The sequence below is a fragment of the Rhea pennata genome, chromosome 2, assembly GCF_028389875.1.
Source record: "Rhea pennata isolate bPtePen1 chromosome 2, bPtePen1.pri, whole genome shotgun sequence".
NCBI classification, from domain to species: domain Eukaryota; kingdom Metazoa; phylum Chordata; class Aves; order Rheiformes; family Rheidae; genus Rhea; species Rhea pennata.
The window spans coordinates 108,556,804-108,578,055 of NC_084664.1; the positions used below are offsets into that span (position 1 = coordinate 108,556,804).

At 39.7% G+C, this 21,252-nt stretch overlaps 1 protein-coding gene across 3 annotated transcripts in view; it reads left to right on the forward strand.

Moving 5' to 3' along the window:
• The window catches only part of SPIRE1 (spire type actin nucleation factor 1), a 129,052-nt gene that overhangs the window by 91,396 nt on the left and 16,404 nt on the right, over positions 1–21,252 (forward strand). For all 3 annotated transcript variants that reach the window (XR_009957657.1, XM_062570098.1, XM_062570099.1), the window contains exons 7-9: positions 5,316–5,402; positions 5,797–5,926; positions 16,265–16,428. Coding sequence is in view for 2 of the 3 variants with exons in the window: in XM_062570098.1 (XP_062426082.1) it covers positions 5,316–5,402; positions 5,797–5,926; positions 16,265–16,428 (381 nt within the window). In the remaining variant the exon portion in view is untranslated. The remainder of the gene's footprint in view (positions 1–5,315; positions 5,403–5,796; positions 5,927–16,264; positions 16,429–21,252) is intronic.

Sequence of the window (21,252 nt, forward strand, 5' to 3'; positions counted from 1 at the left end):
AATAAGCTGGAGACTATTGATAAGTTTCCTTCTAGATACTCATGTACAACTCAAACAACAAAAGTTGGAAAGATGCATGTAAGATTTACCTGAAACACTGTATTTATCAGAATCCATACTGGTATTTACTGGTGTCTTTCCATTCTTTGATTGCTTTTGGTTTATATTGTGTTCAACATACAGAAAGTCTTTGTGGTAAGCAAGCAACTGATGTAAGTAAATGTCCTTCATAGGCCATTTTAAACCCCTTTATCAGAGGCATGTATTTGAGTAATGTCAATAATTATACTTTGCACTTACTTATTTTTGCCAGTTGTTTGATACAGTGGAAGCGTCTTTTTAGAATATTCAGTATTCAAGTGTTTTTTTTTTCCTGACAAATCCTCACAAAACTTCTGTTAGTGAGAAAGCCACATTTCCACCAGAAAAATTCATAAAGTCCTCAACACAATTTGTATGTACAGGAAGAGAGAGAGTGAGAGAGCAAGCATGTGTGCAAGTGTATGCACATACAGTTTGTCTTACTAGAGATCACTAGAAAAAGAATAAAGGAGGAAGAAGCTGGAACAACTACACAGAGCAAATACGTGAATCTTGTTGCAAATATAAATGTCTCTTACATACGAGTTGAAAGTCCTTTTGCAATCAAGATCTGGATTTAGGCTATGATATTATAATTATTTTCTGCAGCAGATGTTGTTTAAATATTAAATCAATACAGTAAAATATATGCCCAGATGTTACCTATCCTTCCTCTAACAGTTCAGAGAACTGTGGTAAGTGTTTGTGCTACCCCCTGCAAAAGAAGAGGAGCATCCTCAGGGCCTTGATTACTGTATGCAATCAGTATAGCAGTTTCATTTGAATGGGAACCCCTGGGTCATCTAATTTTGCTTTTGTCAGGCTAGCCTTTCATTCACTGTTTGTTGAATGCTTCTGCTTCTGCTGAAAAGATTTTCTTTATCACATACTAGGTCTTGAGGGCACAGCTGCTACTCTGGTCATCCAGACTCTTGCTGTATACAAAATACCAGCCAGCATCTGTTTTTGTCCCACTCTGGTCTGCTGGGCAGGTTGTCCAGAGTAACCTTTGGGCGTAAACGTGAGTTGGGATTAAAATGTACTGCAGGTACAATACCTGTAGGGCGGTCTGTGATTTAATTGCTGGTTTAGTCCAACCACACCTGCTGGTGATTTTGTGTTAGAAAAATAACTTCTTTCTTATCATAAACTTTCCAACCAATAAGTGATGTTCTGCTGCAGGGTCTGCTTGAAGAATGTACAAAATGTGCACAATAATGAGAATGCAGTTCAGTATGAAATGTGTGGAGCCTGAGGGATTCACAGATAATTACAAGTTTAGTTAGGTCTCATAAATAGAGTCTTTTAGCTGACTGTCATGGGTCAAAGCTTTGTGTGTATTCCCTTCAGAGAAAAGTGTCATGGTGAGAACAACAGAAGAGGAGCAAAGGACAAGAATCCTAAATCTGAATTTTAAAGCAGCCATAGAAAGATGGATTATGTTTCTTTCTCTCAATCAAAACAGATATTTGGCAAAGTTGTTATTAAAACTGTTTTTTGCTTTAAACTTTACAAGTGTACTTTTAGAATTGGCAGCTCGTAAAAGGCATGCTACTTAATAATAACAGGCATTGGATCATTTTTAAGTAAATAACGTGTAACATAAAGTTTTTATTCTTCTTTTTATGATTGCAATGCTGTATTTAAACAAGTAGCTTGGTTTGTCCCTGGCTGATGAGGACTTCTAGTAGAAATTAGGAAAAGAGCAGATACTTGAATAAGGTGCATTACTTACTCTGAAAAACCAAAATAGCTCCTATCGAGAGTGTTGCGCTAACAGATACCAATAACTGGGGCTGTATGTTCTCACTAGTCTTCTGGCATAGTGTAAATATTTCAAATGTTTTGAAGATGTCAAATTCAGTGCTTTTGGTAAGTAGCCAGTTTCATTAGTTTCAGTGACTTCTATTTCAGTACATACATAATTTCATACAATAATTTCAAATTTGTCATCTCTCTGATCATCTTATGCAAGAGTCATTGTTTTTATGGTTGGGATAGGAACAAGAGAACTTTAATCCTGGCTATTGGGTAATATTTGAATGTTTGCCTGAACAGTTTGAATAGAATTTTTCACCTATGGAGCACTCCTTCCCAAAAGGTTAAAAATTGTGAATGTTGGTACAGTCAGCACTCAGAAATTGCGAAATGTAAGAATTAATGTTATCCTTGCAGTCATTTTTTTTTCTTCTTTGGGCATAGGCATTAAGCTACAGCTTTTAATTGCACATTGACTTCATATGTTAGCTCTTTTTTCCCCGCCCACCCAATTTTGCATCATTCACCAGATTTCTTGAGCAGTGCTTACTGAACTATACCTAGATAACTCTTATCCTACTTAATCAGTGCGTGGCTCTAAGGTACCTTTTCTGTAGCACAGGAACTCCACATTACATACATAATTATTAAATTCTTCCTGGATAATGATGCTCTTCTCTCCATATCTGAACTCACACATACACACACACACACACGTGTGTGTGTGTATATATACACATATATACATATTTTTTATATATATATATATAAAAGAATTTTGAAGTAGTGGGTGACAGACCAGTACATTATTAAATGGTAATTTTTCTGCGCTTTGGCTGTTTAGACCTCTAAACTTCCATTTGATCTTGTAATAATTGGTTATGCTTTTCCCACATTACTGGCTTTAATGCACACTGCTGTAGAAAAGCCCATTTTACACAGATGAGGATTTAGAATAGTTTTTACAATGTTTTCGGACACTTCGTTTAAATATCGGTTTGCAATTGGAGCCAATCTTATATGTTAACAAAAAGACAATTTGGAGGAGATTTAAAAATTATTATTATTATTATTATTTTTTTTTTACTGCAGCTACCGAGACTGCATTCGTACAATGTGTCTCTGACTTAGGCCTTAATTGAGAGCCATGAATTTTAATTAATCAATTAATCAAAAGTAAAGGATGCACATGAAACTGTTCATCACTGAGCGAGGCTGAGCGTGAAGGAAAGAAAAAATCTAGTGTCGCCGGGGAGGGCTGAGAGCTCCCCTTCGGTGGAGGAGGTTGTGGTAGCACCTTCCTCGGGGGGGGGGAGCAGGCAGGTTCCGTGTCACCTCCCGGTTTTGGCTTGCTCACCGAAACATCCTCTCGCTTTGCCACCAGCTCCCTGTGCCTCCCGTGGAAAACTGCTTAGGCGAGTCCAGAACTTCTTTTCCAATCCCACGGGAATGCTGATGCTAATTATAGCCTGGTGGCATTAAGGCAGTGGATAGAGTGCCCTGAGGTGAAAGGCTCAGAGCCATGTATTATGTATTTCATACTGTGATGCAAAGCGTTGTTCCCCGAGGCTGGAACAGAGCTTATCACTTTACCAAACAGCTGTTCTCATGTTAATAACTTTCAGCTTCAGCTATCAACCTTGGCATCTGAAGAGCACTAACCAGGGAAGCGAGACTTCTCATTTCATTATTAATCATGCGAGTCATGTTGCTCCTGAAAATTTGCTCTTTGTTTAAAAAGAAGTCAGTTGCATCACTTAAAACAATATCCTGCTCACTGTAAAATGTCAGATCACCATTTAGTATAAATCCTTTCGGTTTTAATTTTTCCGTACTACTTTTAGGAAGATGATGCATGTCTCACAGTTTTGCAGCTTGTCTGTGCCAAACTGTGTAAAGTTTATTCTAAGGAAGCTTAGGTGTGTGGGGGGAACAAGTGGAAATCCGGCCACGCCTGGGATAAGACGCCTCCAGAAGGAGTCCCCCGAGAAAGCAGTGTCGTGTCCCCCAGCAGGGAATCTGCATCTGACCCTGTATTCAGGGAAGGAGCCAGTCTTTCGTGGAGGCTCCCCTGCCTCAGCCTGGGAAGAGAGCCCGTGTGATGTAGGCACAGCTTGCACACAAGTTACATGCATTGGTAAAGTTTAGTTAGATGCCTGCTCAGGTGGCCTCATGGTCGTTCAAACTCGTTTTGCTGACAGCAGAGTTCCTCATGGTTAGCACATATGCCTGTGGTGTGACAAACCAGAGCTGCGTCTTTACATATGGTTTTGGACTGCAGAGCTTTTAAGGGTGAAGTCCCCCAGGGAAAGCCGAGACAACTGGCCTTATAAAAAAACCTAAGAACACCCGAATTTGGGACCCTCATTTGAAGAAATACAATGTCTTGGGAATTTCCGCCGATTTAGAAAGCAGGGCCGATAGCCAGGGTCTGTGGTAGTACTAGAAGAGACCGGAGGGATATCTGATACGGGCTGCGTGCTCCTCCGTGGCAGGACGCCTGGGCGTTGTGCCATGTGAAGCCTCAGCCTGAGCGGTGCGTTTCTCAAGCAAATCCATACAGTTATTCCCAGTTTACAATATATAATTGTTCAGATGATGGAAAAACTTGCATTGCCTTGTTTTACATCATATACACATGGTGAATTGCTGACTAGTTCCTCTGAGCTGTTATATATAGTCTCATTTCCAAAGTGAGACGCCTGAGAAAGAAATGCCTTTGTATCTCTGCGGATCAAAGCAGAACCAACGAACGCCTCCCGCCCAGCTCCTCTTCTGCACAAATACGTGATTTACAAAGAGGAACCTCTCTTCCTGTTCTTTTGATGGCATGCCTTTCTAGTGACTTACTTTACTTTATGTATATGCTATCCAACTTTAATAAAATTTTGAAGTGTGGGTTTAGAGGTAGCTGTGAGACCTCTCTCAGAGGTGCTCTTTCTCTTTGTGCTGAGATTTCCACACAAGGGCACAGAGACTGAGAAAATTTGGGCCCTAAAGAGTATCTGTATTTTCTCAGAACCTAGGAACAGAATATTACAGACTGTGTAATGGTTGGCAGCATTGTCAAGATTAAGGAAAAGTTCAAACGCTTCTTCTTAAAAATGGGGTGGTTGGCACCTTTTCCCCCAAGCAAGACGCCTGCTTTGTCTGTGTTCTCCTGTAGACACAGCTGCAGCCATGATATTTAATCCCATCATTTCAGGATTGTAAGTATTGCTAATTAATGCTGCTGCAGTTGTGGTTTGGTCTGTAGCAATCTGCAGAGCTGAAAAGCTCTCATCTACCTCTTAGCTTGCCTGTGCTCTGCAAATGGCTCGCTGCACTGTTCAGGACTGATGGATTTTTTTGTTTGGTGCCGGTGTCAGAGCCCTGCAGGCTCTGTCAGAGATGCTCTGAGTTTTTGCTTGAGCTCATCGTCTGCAGAAATATGAATGCAAAATATAGAAATGCATATTTCACTTTCTTCTTTCCAGGTCAATGGTGACATTCCACCTCGATTAAAAAAGAGTGCACATGAAATAATCCTGGATTTCATCCGATCACGACCTCCATTAAATCCTGTATGTAATCTAGTACGCTTCTGTCGCTATGAAAATGTGGGCGATTTTAAAGCGTGTCTCTGTCCAGGGAATATTTTAAATGTTTTATTTTCGTATCCTTTACTTGGCTTTCGAGAGTATTGTCTTGTGTATATAGAAAACGGTCTCTTTAAAACATGAAGTGTGATATATTGCACCTACCAGGTAATAGCTGTTATTGCCAGCAGCCCGTTACGTCTGTGAAATCACAATGAATCAGGGAAAAATACAATTCTATTTCGTAAGTTTTACAGTTGTGTGTGTGTAAAATCGTACTACAAAATTCCCCTCCTCTTAAAAAAAAAAAAAAAAATGTGTGGGATCTACTTTCAGGGAGTACTTTTTTGTAAATATATGATTATCTTTGTGTCCCAAGGCCTCTGCAAGAAAATTAAAACCAACCCCACCACGGCCACGCAGCCTTCATGAAAGGATATTGGAGGAAATCAAGGCAGAAAGGAAGTTACGCCCTGTCTCACCTGATGAGATAAGGCGTAGCAGGCTGGGTAAGTATGTTGGTAGTTTTTACGAGCAATATCCACAGAAAACTGTCCCACGTAAGAAGCCACAATATTAGCAATGTCTATATGGATGTCACTGAAGATAAAATTATTCCTATCCTTTCAGAAGAAGAAAGAGCTTGCAAGCTTTGCTAGAGTTGTGCAGTCTTTGTGCTAAGTTATTTTTAAAAATAAGATGTTGTGTGGTTCAACTGGATCTCATCATGTTTCTGATACCAGCATTAGATAAACTTAATGGCATTATATTGAATATTGGACATGGCAGTTAATGTTAAATTTGCTCAGACCAGCATGGATATTGCTTCTCCTCAGTGCAATATTCTGTACATATCTGGAAGTATTCTTTATATATCCATTTCTAATTAATTTTATTCTCTTTGTTTCCTCTTGTTAGCATCATTGATTTCCTTTTTTTAATTGAAAATTTATTCTTATTTGGTTTTCTGAAATTTTTCCTTCTATTTTGAAGGTAAATCTTTGCTTCACTTTACAAGTTACAGAGCATGTGTTCATATATACTTTCAATGGCAAAAAATTAGATGTATATTGCAAAGCAGTTAATTTCTACAGCATATATTCAACAGCTCACTAAAAACTATACAAGTTACACTATTCAGCAATCACTAATTTGTTTAGTGGTTCTGATGACAAAAGCATGACAAGTACAGTGTTATATTGTGACTTATATTTATTCTCTTAAAGAGTACAGTTACTAATGTGTTCTAGAACAGCTGAACTCTCTGGATTTTTGAGGAGCAAAAGTCACATCTTATGGCTGAAAAAGCGTGAAGTAACCCACGTGTGTACTCTGTTGTTGTTTTTTGCAAAATATTTGTGCCTGCTGCATATGCCAGTTTCAAGTGGGTTGTGACAACCCGTTGTCTCTAGAGAAAAGCAATTTCATCAGTCTTGTTTTGTTGTTTTCTGAGTGCTTGGTAGAGTTTGGTGATTGCTTGGGTGCAGTTTTAAAAACATGATATTTTTGCTTATTTATGATGTGAATATTGTTTCTTTAGGCCTTCCTGCTTCTGTTTTGGAGTCAATTTATGCTTGCTATATCCATTAGAAAGGCCAAACATTTTTCCAATCAGGAAACTTATAAATGTGGAACACCCATGCTTTTCTTTCAAAGATTCAACTTCAATATTTTACGCTCTCCATCTGGGAACTATCATGCACTTTCAGGTGCAGCAAATTTGATCCAATAGCTCTTTACCATTTCTAACTGATAGAGATGATATAAAACCTAGTTAGTCAACAGTTTCTGAAAACAGTCCTGGATTTTAGAACATTTTTGCTTAGGATTTGCTGGGCTGATTACCTAGCATAAGCCTCCAGTAAGGAAGGCCTGACTTCCCACCAGTTCTCCCTCTTTTGTAAAAGAAAGGTAGATTTTAAGTTTTGGTAGTGTGGTAATTACCCTTTAGTCCAGCTAATTTTCTGTGCTGTCATATTATGGCAGGTGTAAAAAGGGATGTACACAACTGTAGCGTTGAAGCTTGGGGGTGGGGTTTCTATGTAGGGTCATATAAATACTTGTTGTCATGAAGAAGAAGATAAAAGAGCAAACACTTTGTAGTTCTCTTGAAGACAATTATTTCGTATTTTGAAATATGTTTTTTTTTCACATTGAAACTGAAACGATATTTTTTCCCAAAATCTCTAAGGTCCTTTTAGAATAAAATGTGTTTGCTGGGCCAGAACTGGGAATGCTAGTGACATTCAGTATGATACAAGTAAATCTGCCTTATAGTTTGGAAGACCATTGAGTGTAATTTAGCGTAATGAAATGTAAAGTGATGAGGTTTAAGGATTAGAAGTCTTAAGTAGAAGCCCAATGCAGGACCCTTACACCATCTGGACAGACACAGTTGTTTACAGTGAAAAGAAAATAAAGAAAAAATGTTAAGAGTGAAATGTGCAGGAGCGAAGGTACGTTACACATGTCCCATGCGTGCAGGCAAGATCATGTCCACTCCCGAGCTGCCACTGAACGAAAGAGAGCAGCTGGAAGCGAACGGCCGGCCCGGCGAGCCATGCTGGTGGGCTGTAACTGGCCTGCAGCTGGGCACCTTTCATCTAAAACTTCTTTGGCAACCTTCTTTCAATAATGGCAATTTAATCTTGGTAGATGTACTGGGTTCTGATGTACCCGAGTGCGTTCTTGCAGTTTGCCCCAGCCTGCTTGCGTGGATTAATACGTTGAAATTTTGGTCTCCGTTGTGAAAGAATGGAGGGTCTAGTCCCTGAGCAACACCGTATTAGAAATACGGATGAGTTGAACACAGTGGTGGTTTGTGTTTATCGGAAGCCAGGACAACAGTGGGACCGGCAGCCTGGAGGAAGCTGAGTTCAGCAGCTCTGCCGTGCGGTTTGTCCAGTATCCAAAGGGGGTATTTTTCATGCACAGGCTTTTGTCAATAAGTTGATGGGGAACAAAGCTATTGGCTGTGCAAGCTTTCCAGAAATAAAGAACATCTAATTGCTTTCTTATCTGGGAACAAAATTTTTGGAGACCCAGAAAGGAAAGGCCAGTGTTATGGATCTGTTTGGAAGGCTAAGTCACCCTAAGCAGGGACAGCTTTTAAAAAAGAACAAAAATCAGCACAAATCACACCACGTTAGGCCTTTTTTCCCCTTCCTCTTCTAGGAAACTAATGCTGAAACTTAACTTTGGTGTCTCTCTTTATTAGTTTAATTATAATCATTGGAGATTATGCTTTAAAAAATGAGAAATCTTTATTTCAGGTCACTGAAACTTGTGTGAAATGTGGCTTTGTACTTTCTGGTTTTTTTTCAACTCTCTCTTTTGCTTACTTGCGCTCTTTTTTGCTCTTGCTCTCTTTCACTCTGTCTTGCATGTTCTCTTTCTCACCCTCATCCTTTCTCTCTTCCCTCTTGTGCTCTCTCTCCTTCATGACAATTAAGTGAAAATATTCTGTTTTTAAGATACTTACCTCATGCTTTGGTATTTGATTTATTGTATTCCAAAAATGTTGTTCTACAACTATACATTATAATATATCTTTTACTTGCTGTGTTTGCAAGTCTCATTTATGCTACTGTAGTTTTCACCCTTGCAAGCTTTACTACAGCAAGGCAGTAGTGTGGCTGACATTTTGGATTTAAGCAACATAATCCAAAATGTCTCTAATACAGTGGATCTTTTGTTTTGTAGTGGATCTAGCAGATCTTTTGCTTTCATTACTCCTCTTTTTTCTAACAGCTGAATCATTTTCTTTCTTTCTTTTTTTTTTTTATTTCTTTTTTACAGCAGTGCGGCCACTTAGCATGTCTCACAGTTTTGACTTGTCAGGTAAAAGGTGCAATGACACTTGACGTGGTTATTGTGCTTATTGTGAACTTTGTTCCATCTGTTTGTTGAATTCCCATTTAAGAAAGAAACTTGAAGGGATTCTTCCAAGATATGGTCAGTGAAAATTAGACATGAGGTAAATTACTTTTTAATACCTATGCTTCCTCTACCACAAAAGGCTGCCTAGAGATAAGAATCAAATGTATTTCAGCTATAATAGAGTGCTGGAATTCTGTTTAAAATTAGAAAATTAAAATGAGATAGTCCAGAGCTATTCCAGACTCTATAATGAATTGCAGAATGCAACATCACATTCAAGTCTAATTTGCCTATTATTTATTAATTTGACCTTTGTATCTTTACAGTCACTTTTTGACTTGATCATCTTTTGCAGTACTTCACTTCTCAGAAGATCTAAAAACTACTTTTTAAGTCTTCTCCCTTTCTAGATTTGAATAAATATACATGTGATGCTAATCTAGAGAGAAGCTCTCAATTCTCCCAGTGTCTTCACAGTGCATTTTATGAGTTGTGAAATCAAAGACGTTCACTCAAAAGAGGTTAAACCTTCATTCTTTACCAGTTTGCAAAGTAAATGGCTAAAGTTGGCTGGTAACTTAGCTGATACAGAGGATTCCATGGCTGATCCCTCAACTACGTGGGACTCATGGTATTTAAAGTTTCCTTTTACTGGGTCATTAGCTGGATATGCACCAGCTGTGCAAACTGTGCTTTACTTCAGAAAGAGTTTGTGCTGACTAGCCATAAAGTGAATTCAGCTCTCCCTCTCTGTGCACTGACTTTCCAGGATGCTCAAGCCCAAAGATTCCTGTCTTTGAGGATATAAATATTCCATGTTAGCCTCAAAGACTTGTCCATTGAGGAGAGAGCTTATCTTTTCTTTCCCATATTGATTGGCAGGGGATGCTTATAGGTAGTACCTGATTGTGGATGCTCTGTGTAAGTAGGTGCTTTCTCTAGGTGATTCCTGAGAAAAACGTTTTCCACGTAAATCCATCCTCTCATTCTGTGAAGAAGCAACACCAGCTATGTCCCTCCCCTTTGGTTCACACAGATGCATCTCATCTGCGACTTGCAGAGTTTTCCTCATCTATCTCTCCATGTGCCCTCTCATCCCTTTTGGTCGTTTTTCCCACAGAAAGGCGTAATCCGACTGAAATGCTAGTGTTCTGCAGTAAAGAAACACCGTGCAGGAGTTACTTGATCACCACAATGTAATCAAGCACAACGCTCTTGTAGTACAGGAAGGTCTGGAGTGATCTGTGAATGCGGTGTCAAGGTGCGGCTGAGCCGAATGAGCAGCTTGCCCTCACCGAGAGGAGGGGAGAGGACCCAGCTCCCCTCTCCCCTCCAAGCCCCCCTCTCCAAGCATTTGATTCCTGCTGCTCCTCTCTGCCTTTATTCACAAGATAAACTGATGAAACTCATGCAACCCAGGAAAAAACTTTTATTTTTTTTTGCCAAGCTAAATTTCTGCTGTTTCAGTGATTCTGTCCGATCAGCTGCTCGGTGGCCCGGCCGGGGTACGCGGCGAGCCAGGGCGGGCGGGAGGAGCGAGCAGGCTCTGCCCGTCCATGGCGGTGGCAAGCTGTTAAACCAGCTCAAGCCCTTTGGGGAAACCTTGGTCGCATACTGTAAAGCTGCCTGGTGGGATTCAAACTCGACGTGTATTCAGTATCATGTTTAACTCCACTGAAAGCTAGAGGGTCCCCTGGGGGACAGATAAGAGCATAAACAGCCACACTTCAGTTTTTAAAAAGTATTGTTTCTTTCAGAGATGCTGAAAGATATAAAACTGAGTGTGCCAACGACCAGTGCAAGGGAAGTGTTCAGATCCATCCTTGTACATGTGTCTGTTTGCTGCTTCTTCTGCCTGTTATTTTTAAGAATCCTGAGACATCTCATTTGTTTAAATCAAAAAATACTTGCTCCCTCCATAAATCCATTAACTCATTACCATAATATTTTTCTTTTTGAGAAGCAGCTTTGTAGCAATCTGTACAATACAAAACTTTGCTTTTTTGACTGACCACTGAAGAATTCTTCCTGTTTTCTTTAACCATCTCCTAAATGTGATTGAAATTTTTGTTTTTCCAGTCACGTGCTTCTCAGCGAGTAGTGTCGTACTGCGGGGCTGAGTGGTCTCGTAGAGTGGCTTTAGCAGTAAATTCAGGATGATTGATGTTTGGCTGATGTGAGATGGCAGAAGAGCAGTATAGATGAGCTGGATGGCTTGGGCCGTGCAGAGTCGGTAGATGAGCAGCAGTTTTGAACGTTTCTGCTTTTCTAATGTTTTTACTTTCCTCTTTATTTTGGGGGTGGGGTGGGGGGAGGGAGGCTGTACTGTGCTTTCATCCTATGATTGCTGTTTTCGCATATGTGCTCTCACTGCTTTCATTGCTCTCTGCTTGACCAAATTGCAGTCACAAAAACACAAACCTGTTGAAACCCAGGAGTGTTTCCTGTTAAGTGCTAAAAGACAGGGGCAGGGCTTTGTTAAGCTTGCTGTGTGTGACTGTTGTGGCAGTGCAGACCAGGTCTGAGGAGGCTTTCTCTGGTATCCAGGTGGTACGGTGCTCCACATACCTCCCAGCTGTTGTCACTGCAAAGAGAAGAAGGAGGGCGTGTGTGGGACCTCCTTTCACCCTGCCGTTTCCAACCGGCAGAATAGAAGGACCAAGCAGTAGTCAAATGTAATGAGAATAATCTGAAAGCTGTTTTGGTATCAGCTAGGGACTGTGACAATTGTTGGCCATTTCTTCTATTAGCAAAGTAGAAAAGTAGTTTAAAACCAACTTTACTTCCGTGGGCTGTGTTGCATGTGGCTCAAAAGACTGGACAGTCTTAACACACAAGCTCTTTCCTCCTTGGGGGTGTATGCAAGCTGGCTTAGAGAGAAGAAGAGGAAAACTGAAGAACTCTAAACCCAAGCTCCAGGGGGATTATTCCTTTTTCTCCCAACCCTGTGAGATGACAAGTATTACTGCTGGCCTTACTGAATCTGTGCTTCAGATCACTGGGAGGGAGGACCTTCACCAAGCCCCAGTAATTGTTAGTTTAGCTAGTGCAGGAATGAATGCAATGCAAGCACCTGGAAACACTTACCCTTCGGTACACTAATTTATTAGTTCTCGTGCCTGACTTCAACATCTCAGTCCACTGAAAGGAACAACACATCTCTGTTACCATTACTCATCATATAATATTTCCCAGTGTATTACCATAATAACTAACAAAAGATAGTTCTGTGTTAATTCTGCAAATCTTTTTTGGTCTTATTTTAAACTCAATGTAAGATGTTAAGATTAAGGAGTATATTTGCTATATAGAACCAAGTTGAGGTTTCTGTTCTCATTATTTGCCAATGAGAGCTGGTAAGGAGAGAGAGAGCATATGGTTATATGACTGCTGCAGTTTGCTTGTAATCTGTAGTTAGCCTAATTCCTTGTTTCATAAGAGACATAATCTTACATGTAAATAAAGGCAAATTTCAAATTACCATTTTTTTTAAAGTTATCTTTTCTTAAGACTAGTCACAGGAGGCCAACACATAAAGGTCTACATGCTGATTTTGAAAGTATGTAGTCAAGTAATCAAATGCAAGACCTTCTGTTTCATTTCCTGTTGTTAATGACAGTTTTAGAAGAATCTCAAAGAAACCAAACATTCCTCCAGTTGCAGGTACTGTTCGTTGTACTGACTTCCTGTCAACCTGGAGAAATGCCACTCTCCCCATGTGTCTTAATTCTCTAATAAAATCTTAATTCCAGGCTGTTATTTGCACAAGGTTTTTTTGGCATCAGCTAAATCATCTTCAAAATGTTCAGATGTTCTATGAAACTAGAGCTGGTCAAATTGCTATCCTGTTTTATTTTTTTTAAAGTAAATTTAGCTTCTTTTTTCAGAGTTGCCCATTACTTTTTTTTTTTTTTTTTTAACGTATCCATTTTTATAAACATTAATCTATTGGTTGTTTCTTGTTTTATCTTGTTTATGGTGCTGTGTGGTTATTTGCCACATGGTAGTGTTTCTGCTGTCTGAATACATCACTGAAATAGCTTAAATAAAGTAACATTTTTTTACTGCCTATCAGTTAACAAATTCTGGATTTAATTATAGAACAAGTTGGCTTTGTTGAAATCTGTTTGCTGAAACTGTAAAATTTCATGATCTCCTCCTTATATTATGGCAATCCATTTATTCATGTGTGTATATATATGTATATTTTATATATAAACAGTACTGTAAGTGTAGGAGTGATAAATTGAACTCAAAAGCAGTAGCCAAAACTGATTTTATAAATTGCGTATTTTTCCAGTTTACTTTTTTTTGTTGTTTTGCAACTGTTGCAATGCTTTCAAATTATAAAAACACTCCTCCTCCTTTTTTTTTTAGAAGAAAGAACAGTAATAAATGTCATTTCTTACTGAAGAGCCCCTCAAAGCAAATACAATAAATTGTCATCTTCTAGAGCCACCTGAAGTTTCTCTGTATTTCAAAAAGACTTCAAAACAATGTTTCTGAACAACTCACGCATTTGTGAGCTTAAATAAAAACTGTTTTAGGCTTTGCAGGTAGTGATTGGCTACATAAATTACATCCTAAATGAATCAGAAACTGTTCTAGAGAAGGGGCCTAAATTCTTTTAAAAATACTGATTCATGACATATAGATCCTAACTATCCAGTTCTTTTCATCACATGCCACAGTGCCAGGGGATGCCTGGTGGATGCCCTCCTCCCCTTTCCTTTCTCTACATTGGTCATAGATCTTATTTTTCGGAAGGAGAGCAATGCTATTGGTCTTCCCATCATTTTTCTCCTGGTGAGTCCAGCAATGCTTCTGATCCATCCTTGGAGCCCCTTGCTGTCAGGCAGCGGAGGCCTCAGCCAGGAAGGTTTGGAGAGAAAGGCTGTCGCCCTTGTGTGCCATGTGCCTGTTGCCAGGGCTGCTGCACTGGCCAGTCAAGTGCAATCAAAAAACGTATCAAAAGTTTTCCCCTCGTGCATTTGGGAAAGCCTGCAGTTGGCTTCGTGCCACCTAATTATGAGGTCTCAAGAACTGGTACTGGCAGCAGGGGAGGGGAGGCAGAGTGGTTTTCATTTTGCTCCTCTTGCTTTCTGGGATTGTGTTGAGCAGTTGTTACAGCAGGAGTGTATTTGATACGGAGGGACACCCATGCTGTACTCCTTTGGTGGGGGTGGGGGGGGAACTAGTGGGAAGAAAAACATGGCTGAGAAGCTGGAGTGCTCAGGATGTCTGTTAGTAAAGCCTTTGAAGAGAGGAACTAAGGTTTAGAGAGTCTAAGTCTTTGATTGCGACCCTTTGTAGGGAGGACCCAAAGACAGTAGCAACGCTGTAGTATGCAGATTCATAGGCTTGGAATGTCACCATGGCATTAATAGTCCACATGTCCCCTTCTTTTACATTCCCAGTTGAAGGTATGATTTAGAGAGAAACTACAAAATATCCCCTGTCCTTTCTCCCTGTTAGTTTCCAGCATTTAACAGTGACCTAATTAACTCTTTTAAATGTATCTTGTTTTAACTCCTCCTAAAATTGCAGTCCAGTGAGAATGTTGTAAAACAGACCTACTACTGCAATCGAGACTTTGTCTAGACTGTAATTTTAACCTACTTTGTGCAAAAACAGCTTTTACCAATGCAAATTGCAGTGTATCAGCAGTGGCAAGTGTCTGTCTGTTTATTCAGTGCAACTAAATACGTAACTCCAAGTGATGTGTGAGCGCTTATGTTGTTGGCACTGGGAATATCTGTGTTGTATGGTTACTCTGTCATAGTTCTCTGGGTAACTCAAGGTACAAGTCATTTAGCCTTCTGTACCTCTGTTCACCATATATAAAATCAGAAAAATAACCCTTCATTACCTTAACCTTGAATACCTGGAGGTACTTTGTTATTCCAAGACTGAGAAGGAGTCCTATAATTACATGAGTAGAAGCACACATTTGCAGAAAGACCAGATGCTTAGGCATCCATGCAAATGGGAGATCTATCTTCTGATTAAATGCTTCTCTTCCTGCTGCCTCCAACATAATTTTCTTCAGATCAGAACACTGTTCTTTGTACTTTTACAGGGATAAAACTGATTTATCAGACCAAACTCTAAGCTCAATTACCGAAGCCAGGTCATTATCTTCATCTAAGCTAAGCTAAACATAGGTGAGGCTGAGCACAGCAAACCCCATGCTTATGTTATCAGAGATGCAACTTCACTGCACACTGGCAGAAACCCGGAGTAATTTACTCAATGGAGTTACCTCCTTATAAAATGCCCATAGATGAAAATGGAGCTGGAGCCTCATGCTTCTGCTGTTACATAAAGATTTGACATCACAGAAATGTTTTTAATACAAATTTCCATGCAAACCTAAGAACTGTACATGTATTTTGGCGAATGCTAGTTATTTAGTTCATTTTTATTACTTTTCTGCATACACAACAATTAAGTGTAATTGTGTCCTTACAGGAATAACTGGATTTGTTCCATGCTAAAACTCATCATTTCCATGGGGTGAATTCTTCAGATTCACTGGAAATTCCCTTGTCTAGATATGGTTGTGCATTTATGTTTGTTCTGATACTTATATAGTTAATTATAGACTATACATTGAAGGAAGAATATTTTCAGTTTTAATACAGGAAATTTTTTAAAAGTTCATTAGAATTTGACTGAAGGTTTTGGTTTTTGGGTTTTTTGTTTTGTTTTTTTAGTATCATGCATTGCTGCTTTTTCCACTGCTTCCATTCTTTCATGTTGCATCTGTACCACAAGTCATGACCTGTAGTTTTCTGAGCAATGTACTGCTAAAATAAAATAATCATTCATGTATAACTATCATCACAGTAATTTTTTCCTTTTGTGTGCACTGCCTTGACAGTTAGATTTGGAAAGATAAAATAAAAGTTGATTGTTCTATGTAGTGTGCAGTGTCCAAGCACCAATTGTTTTATTTCTTCTGCTAGATGTATCTACGCCAGAGGTTGGAAGAAAATTAGTAGGCACCTCTGTAGTGAACGGTAGCTTGGCACCACAAGGAAAGCAGAATGGTGCCGCGCAAGCAACAGTACAACGAAAGAGACTCCTTAAGGCTCCCACATTGGCTGAACTTGACAGCTCGGATTCAGAGGTAAAACACCAAGGCACAGCTTGATTCTCAGTTTGTCGGAATTGAGTCTTGAGTCTTAATTTGCTGAGGTGATCAACTAAAGAAATGATTTTGTATGTTATAATCTGTATTTTCCATGATACTTTTATCAGTCCACATAACTTCAAAAATATTTAGATCAGACCTTAAAAATCATAGGATTCTATAAAAAGGTTAAATGATGATTTGGCCTTAAACCCAGTATTCACTTATTAAGTGCCCAGTATCTATCTGCATATGTTGCAAATTATACTTTTGGGAGTGCAGGCAAATGTATTGCACTCTTGTTGCACCTGTGCAGGAGCTGTCACTAAAGCTGATGAGATGAGAGCCCAGCATTACCGTGCCGGCTTTTAATGATGAACATTCCCTATGCCAAAAAGCTTGGAGTTCAATGCAAATGACAGGGGGTCAGTTTGTGATGGAGGCTTGGGGAAGTATAACCCAGCAAATATTTCACAGGTAGGAACAATCAAATATCATTTAGATGGGGAAACAACTTTGAATCCGTCCCTTTTCAAGCAGAGATTTAATGATTTAGAACAGTATAAAAAGGAGAAAAGCTTAAAAGAACTCTTAATGTAAAAGCCACGTTATATATAGTCCTCAAGTACCAATGTTACGTGCTCAAGAATGAACTTGGTCTTCTGGACAGGTAGTATTATTAATGGAGTTCCCACCTTTCTGAAAGTTAGATAGGCACGCTGGAAAGCACACACCAGCAGAGTTTATTCACTGAGGCTAATTTTAGCCTAGGAAAGGCAGTCTTCCCTGTCTCTTCCACTCTAGTAAATGAGGAGGGATGGGTTTCCCCGCACGGTACTGACAAAGGTATCAAAGCTGAGAGATAAGGGGGTAACAGAGAAGTATATATGGGGACAAATGTATCTCTTTGATGCATACTTTCAGGACCAGTGGAAGGTTGGCCCTTGTTGTATTAGGGTTATCCTATGGGTGACTTGTGAGAGTGTATATTTTGCTGCATCTGGTCTCAAAGCAGAAGAGATTTGCATTCTGCAATCTTTAAAATTAAAATAGCAACTATATGAGGTTTTGTTAATATTAATGGTGCTGAGCAGGATGCAAGGATATGAAGAGCTGTCAATAAAGGAGTTGGATCTTGAACTCATATTTTCCCAGTTTGTAGCTCAGTGCATCCCAGAGCTAATGCAACATGATATCTGACTTGGAAAAATGAGCAGAAATCAATGAAAGGAAATTCTGTGAAGGGAAATGTGAAGTGATCTTTCAAGGAATAAGAAATAAATTGTGTGACTGTGATTATTGATTAGAGATTACTGTGTAGGCAAGCAAAGTCACACAAAAAAAACTTTAGGGCATATTGCAGAAGATAAATTGAAAATAAATCAATCTCGTAATGTTTTCACAAAGAACAGATGTTGTATTGGTCTGAGTTAACAGAAGTAGGTGGTGAAGCAATTAAGATGATTAAAATGCCCAGCAGAGTACTGATTGGGGCTCAAGCACAGTGCAAAGCAGTAAACAAACCGGAAGGAGTTTGGGTGAAATTTTCCAAGCTGACAAAGATGATGAGACACAGAACCTTGGAGGAAAGTGAAGATAGCATTATCAAAACATCTTATTTATTGGCTGACTTTTGCTTTGTACATAACATGTAAAAAAAAAAAAAAAAAAAAAAAAAGAAGAAGAAGAAAAAAAAGTGTGTTGTCCTGATTTCCTATGAACGACTCAGCCACCTCTCTGCTTGCAATTTGAATTGAGCTTAACCTTTTTGAAGTTACTCACTGGCAGTTAAATTATGGCTATGTAATGCCCTAAATTACAGGCTGAGAGCACTGGCACTGCTGAGCCGCAGACCTCCAAATGAGCTGTGACGCGGACACATTTTTTCCCCCCTGCTTCCCCTTTGTTCTTCTGTCAGCTGGGATACTGGCTACGCCCCAGCACTCCGTATTCCCGGCCAGAGGTGAAAAGAAAGGTCTGATACACCTCCATTTGCTTGCAAGGCTGAATATTGTACAGACAGTTTCTGCCTCCTGTCCTTGCCTTTTTCTGCATTGCCACTACAATCACAGTTTCAGAAGGGGAGCAAGATGTACCATCTTGCCCTGTGTGGCCAAGGGAAGTAGCAATCTAATGCCCATTTTTGATACAGCTATAAAAATTATGTCTTTCTAAGGAAACCGTAGGTGTTTGTGGATGAAAATCACATCAGTAGCACATTCAGGTGCTTTAAGGTGATACGTTTGAAGCTGCAGCTTTCTCAGTACAAGTAAAATTATAGTGATTTAGCTCTATGCAAAAGCCTGCAGTTGAGTTGATGCAACTTTGACTGTAAAATGTCATATTGTCTACTGTAAAATACAATAATTACTGTATTGATAGGAAGAAATTCATGAAAATATTTGTCTGTCATTCCTACACAAGATTTCACTCTCAAAAAAGCCTTCCATCCTTCAGAAATCATGGGGCAGTAATAGCATTTTCAGCTCATGTGTTTGTACACAGAAAAAGGAATTTGAAATGGCCAACCTGGAATACCTGTTGTGTAGGCGTTAAATCTAATGCATCAGCTCCTGGCTTCCATGTTCCCTGAGTTGATTATACTTACTGGTTTTTGTATACATCCACTGGTTCTGACAGTTCATTCCCTCCCATTCCTTAGAACAGGAAGGGTCGCTCCTGGGATCCTTCCTGTAGCTCTTTCCTGCAGAGAAGGCCCTTATTGCCCTATTTCTGTTCGTTTCTTTCTCTCTGCTTTTTCACAACTCCTAGACCACAGGGATGGCTACCAGAAATCCTCAAGGAAACATTCCTCAAGTGATCACAACACAATTTAGTATTTTTATTCCTGTTTCATTCAGTGAGGTAACTGGAAAACTTTTGCAAAAATGGGAGCCAAACAGAGATGTCGCGTGCTATGTGTCTTTGCAGCATGTGATTGAGGCATCACATCCGCCTTGGATTCAGAAGTGGAATGAAGAACAGTAACAACTTTTGGCTATTTCTTTCCACTGAAACATGGCTGTTATCAAAATTAGTATGTCGTATGAAAAGTTTCTCTTATCTCTGTTTCGCAATTTTACATTGAAAATTTATTAACCTCTTGATATTTTCAATTGTTCAACTTATTTTGTCTCCCTTCTTCTTACCACCAGTGTTTCAGACACAGGAGAAGCAGGAAGAAAAAGGAGAATAGAAAACTAGAAAACCGTGTACACAAACTTAATACACAGATTCTTGACAGATGATTTTATGTAATCATTCAGTCTTTTATGAAACTTCATGGTGTAAAATGCCAAAAACGCTCTGAAAGAGTCCTCATTTTTGGTCGGAACTAGGTAGAGGCCGCCCATAGGAGAGACTTCTCTAGAACAAGGGGTGCCCAGAGCCAGCCGCCCCCCAGCTACTGCTCAGCAAGCCTGCTCTGAAACACTAGCTGCTTTTCTTTTTTTTTTTTTTTTTTTTTGGTAAAAATGAGAAGCACGGCCACATTGTTTTTCTTTTTTCTTTTTTTTTTTAACTGACAAGTAGACTATTTAGTTCTTCATTTTAGTTTTTTAGCTTCTTTGGCAATGGAAAAGCAATCTTTCACTCAGCAATAAGTTGACTTCCACAAAGCGAGAAGTTTACTTCAGAGCGGTTCACTTCCAAGGGTGATTATTCTTCTTCCTGAAGTTTAAACGTGTCACGCTCATCTTGGGAACACTGCTGTACCACCTTCAAAGTTCAGTGCACCCTGTTACCTTGCAAGTTCTTCAGTAGTCTCTTAGGGTGACTGTGAGGCCTGAGGCAGTGCTGTGTAACGATCTCTGAGCTAGCTCTAAATAGATTTTACCGGGTTCTGGAAGTGCTTCAGCTGACGTAGCTAAATATACTGCTCAAATTTCCCTACGTGTTTCTCATTGCAACTATTTTACAGGGGTATTAGTGCATGTATGGTTTGGGGGTCGGGGCTGCTTTGAGTCTCTGAGTAATGCTGTTCTGCGGCACGTGGACGGGCACAGTGTACAGCGCGGTGCCTGTCCTCGGGCTCAGCGCAGAGCACCCGGTGGGAATTGGTAAAGGTCTCTGTCCTGTGATGCGTGGTGTTCATTGAGATGATCCTGTTGGGTTTTCTTTCCTCATTTTCTGTTACCCAAGAAGGTATTATTTTGGTTAGTGGAGATTTTCCTGCTTGTAATTCATGTAACTAAAGAAGTCTGTGACAGAGAAGTTCAGCTCTTTGCTGGCTTTTAGAGCAGATCACTTGTTTGGTCTTTTAAGTCGGCAACTTAAACGGTGCAAATGTCTTTGGTTAAAAGCATTCCCAACAGAACTAAATAGCAGTCACAGTCGGTCCTTCAGCTCCGCTCCTTCGGGAGGCTCCTGCGGTGATCTGCATCTTGCTCGTGTCTGGTGGCTGAAGACAGAGATCTGAGGTGAAGGCAAAGGGTTTATTTGGGGTGACATAACTCCTTCGATAGCTGAAATGTGTTAGTCAAAGCCTGCCTCATTTCCATTCATCTTGCAAGAATTACTGTTGGCTGTAGTGATGAAACATGTTTACGTAATGAATAAGATTTCTATGAGATACTGAAGGAAGGAAGAAATGCAGCAGGATTACAGATTAAGGAACAGTGCGGTGGAGATCTGATTAATTTCTCTTTACTCGAGTCACTTGCATATAGGAGTGGGTCTCATTCCTCTGGAGACCGGAGAAGTGCAAGTGCTGATTCCTTGCTAGTCTGAGATAAGAAGTTGAGTTAATTTGTCCCTTGTAGTTACAAATCCTTAGAAGACCCTGAATACCACGAGCAGTTACTTGAGGAAAAGTAGCAGATT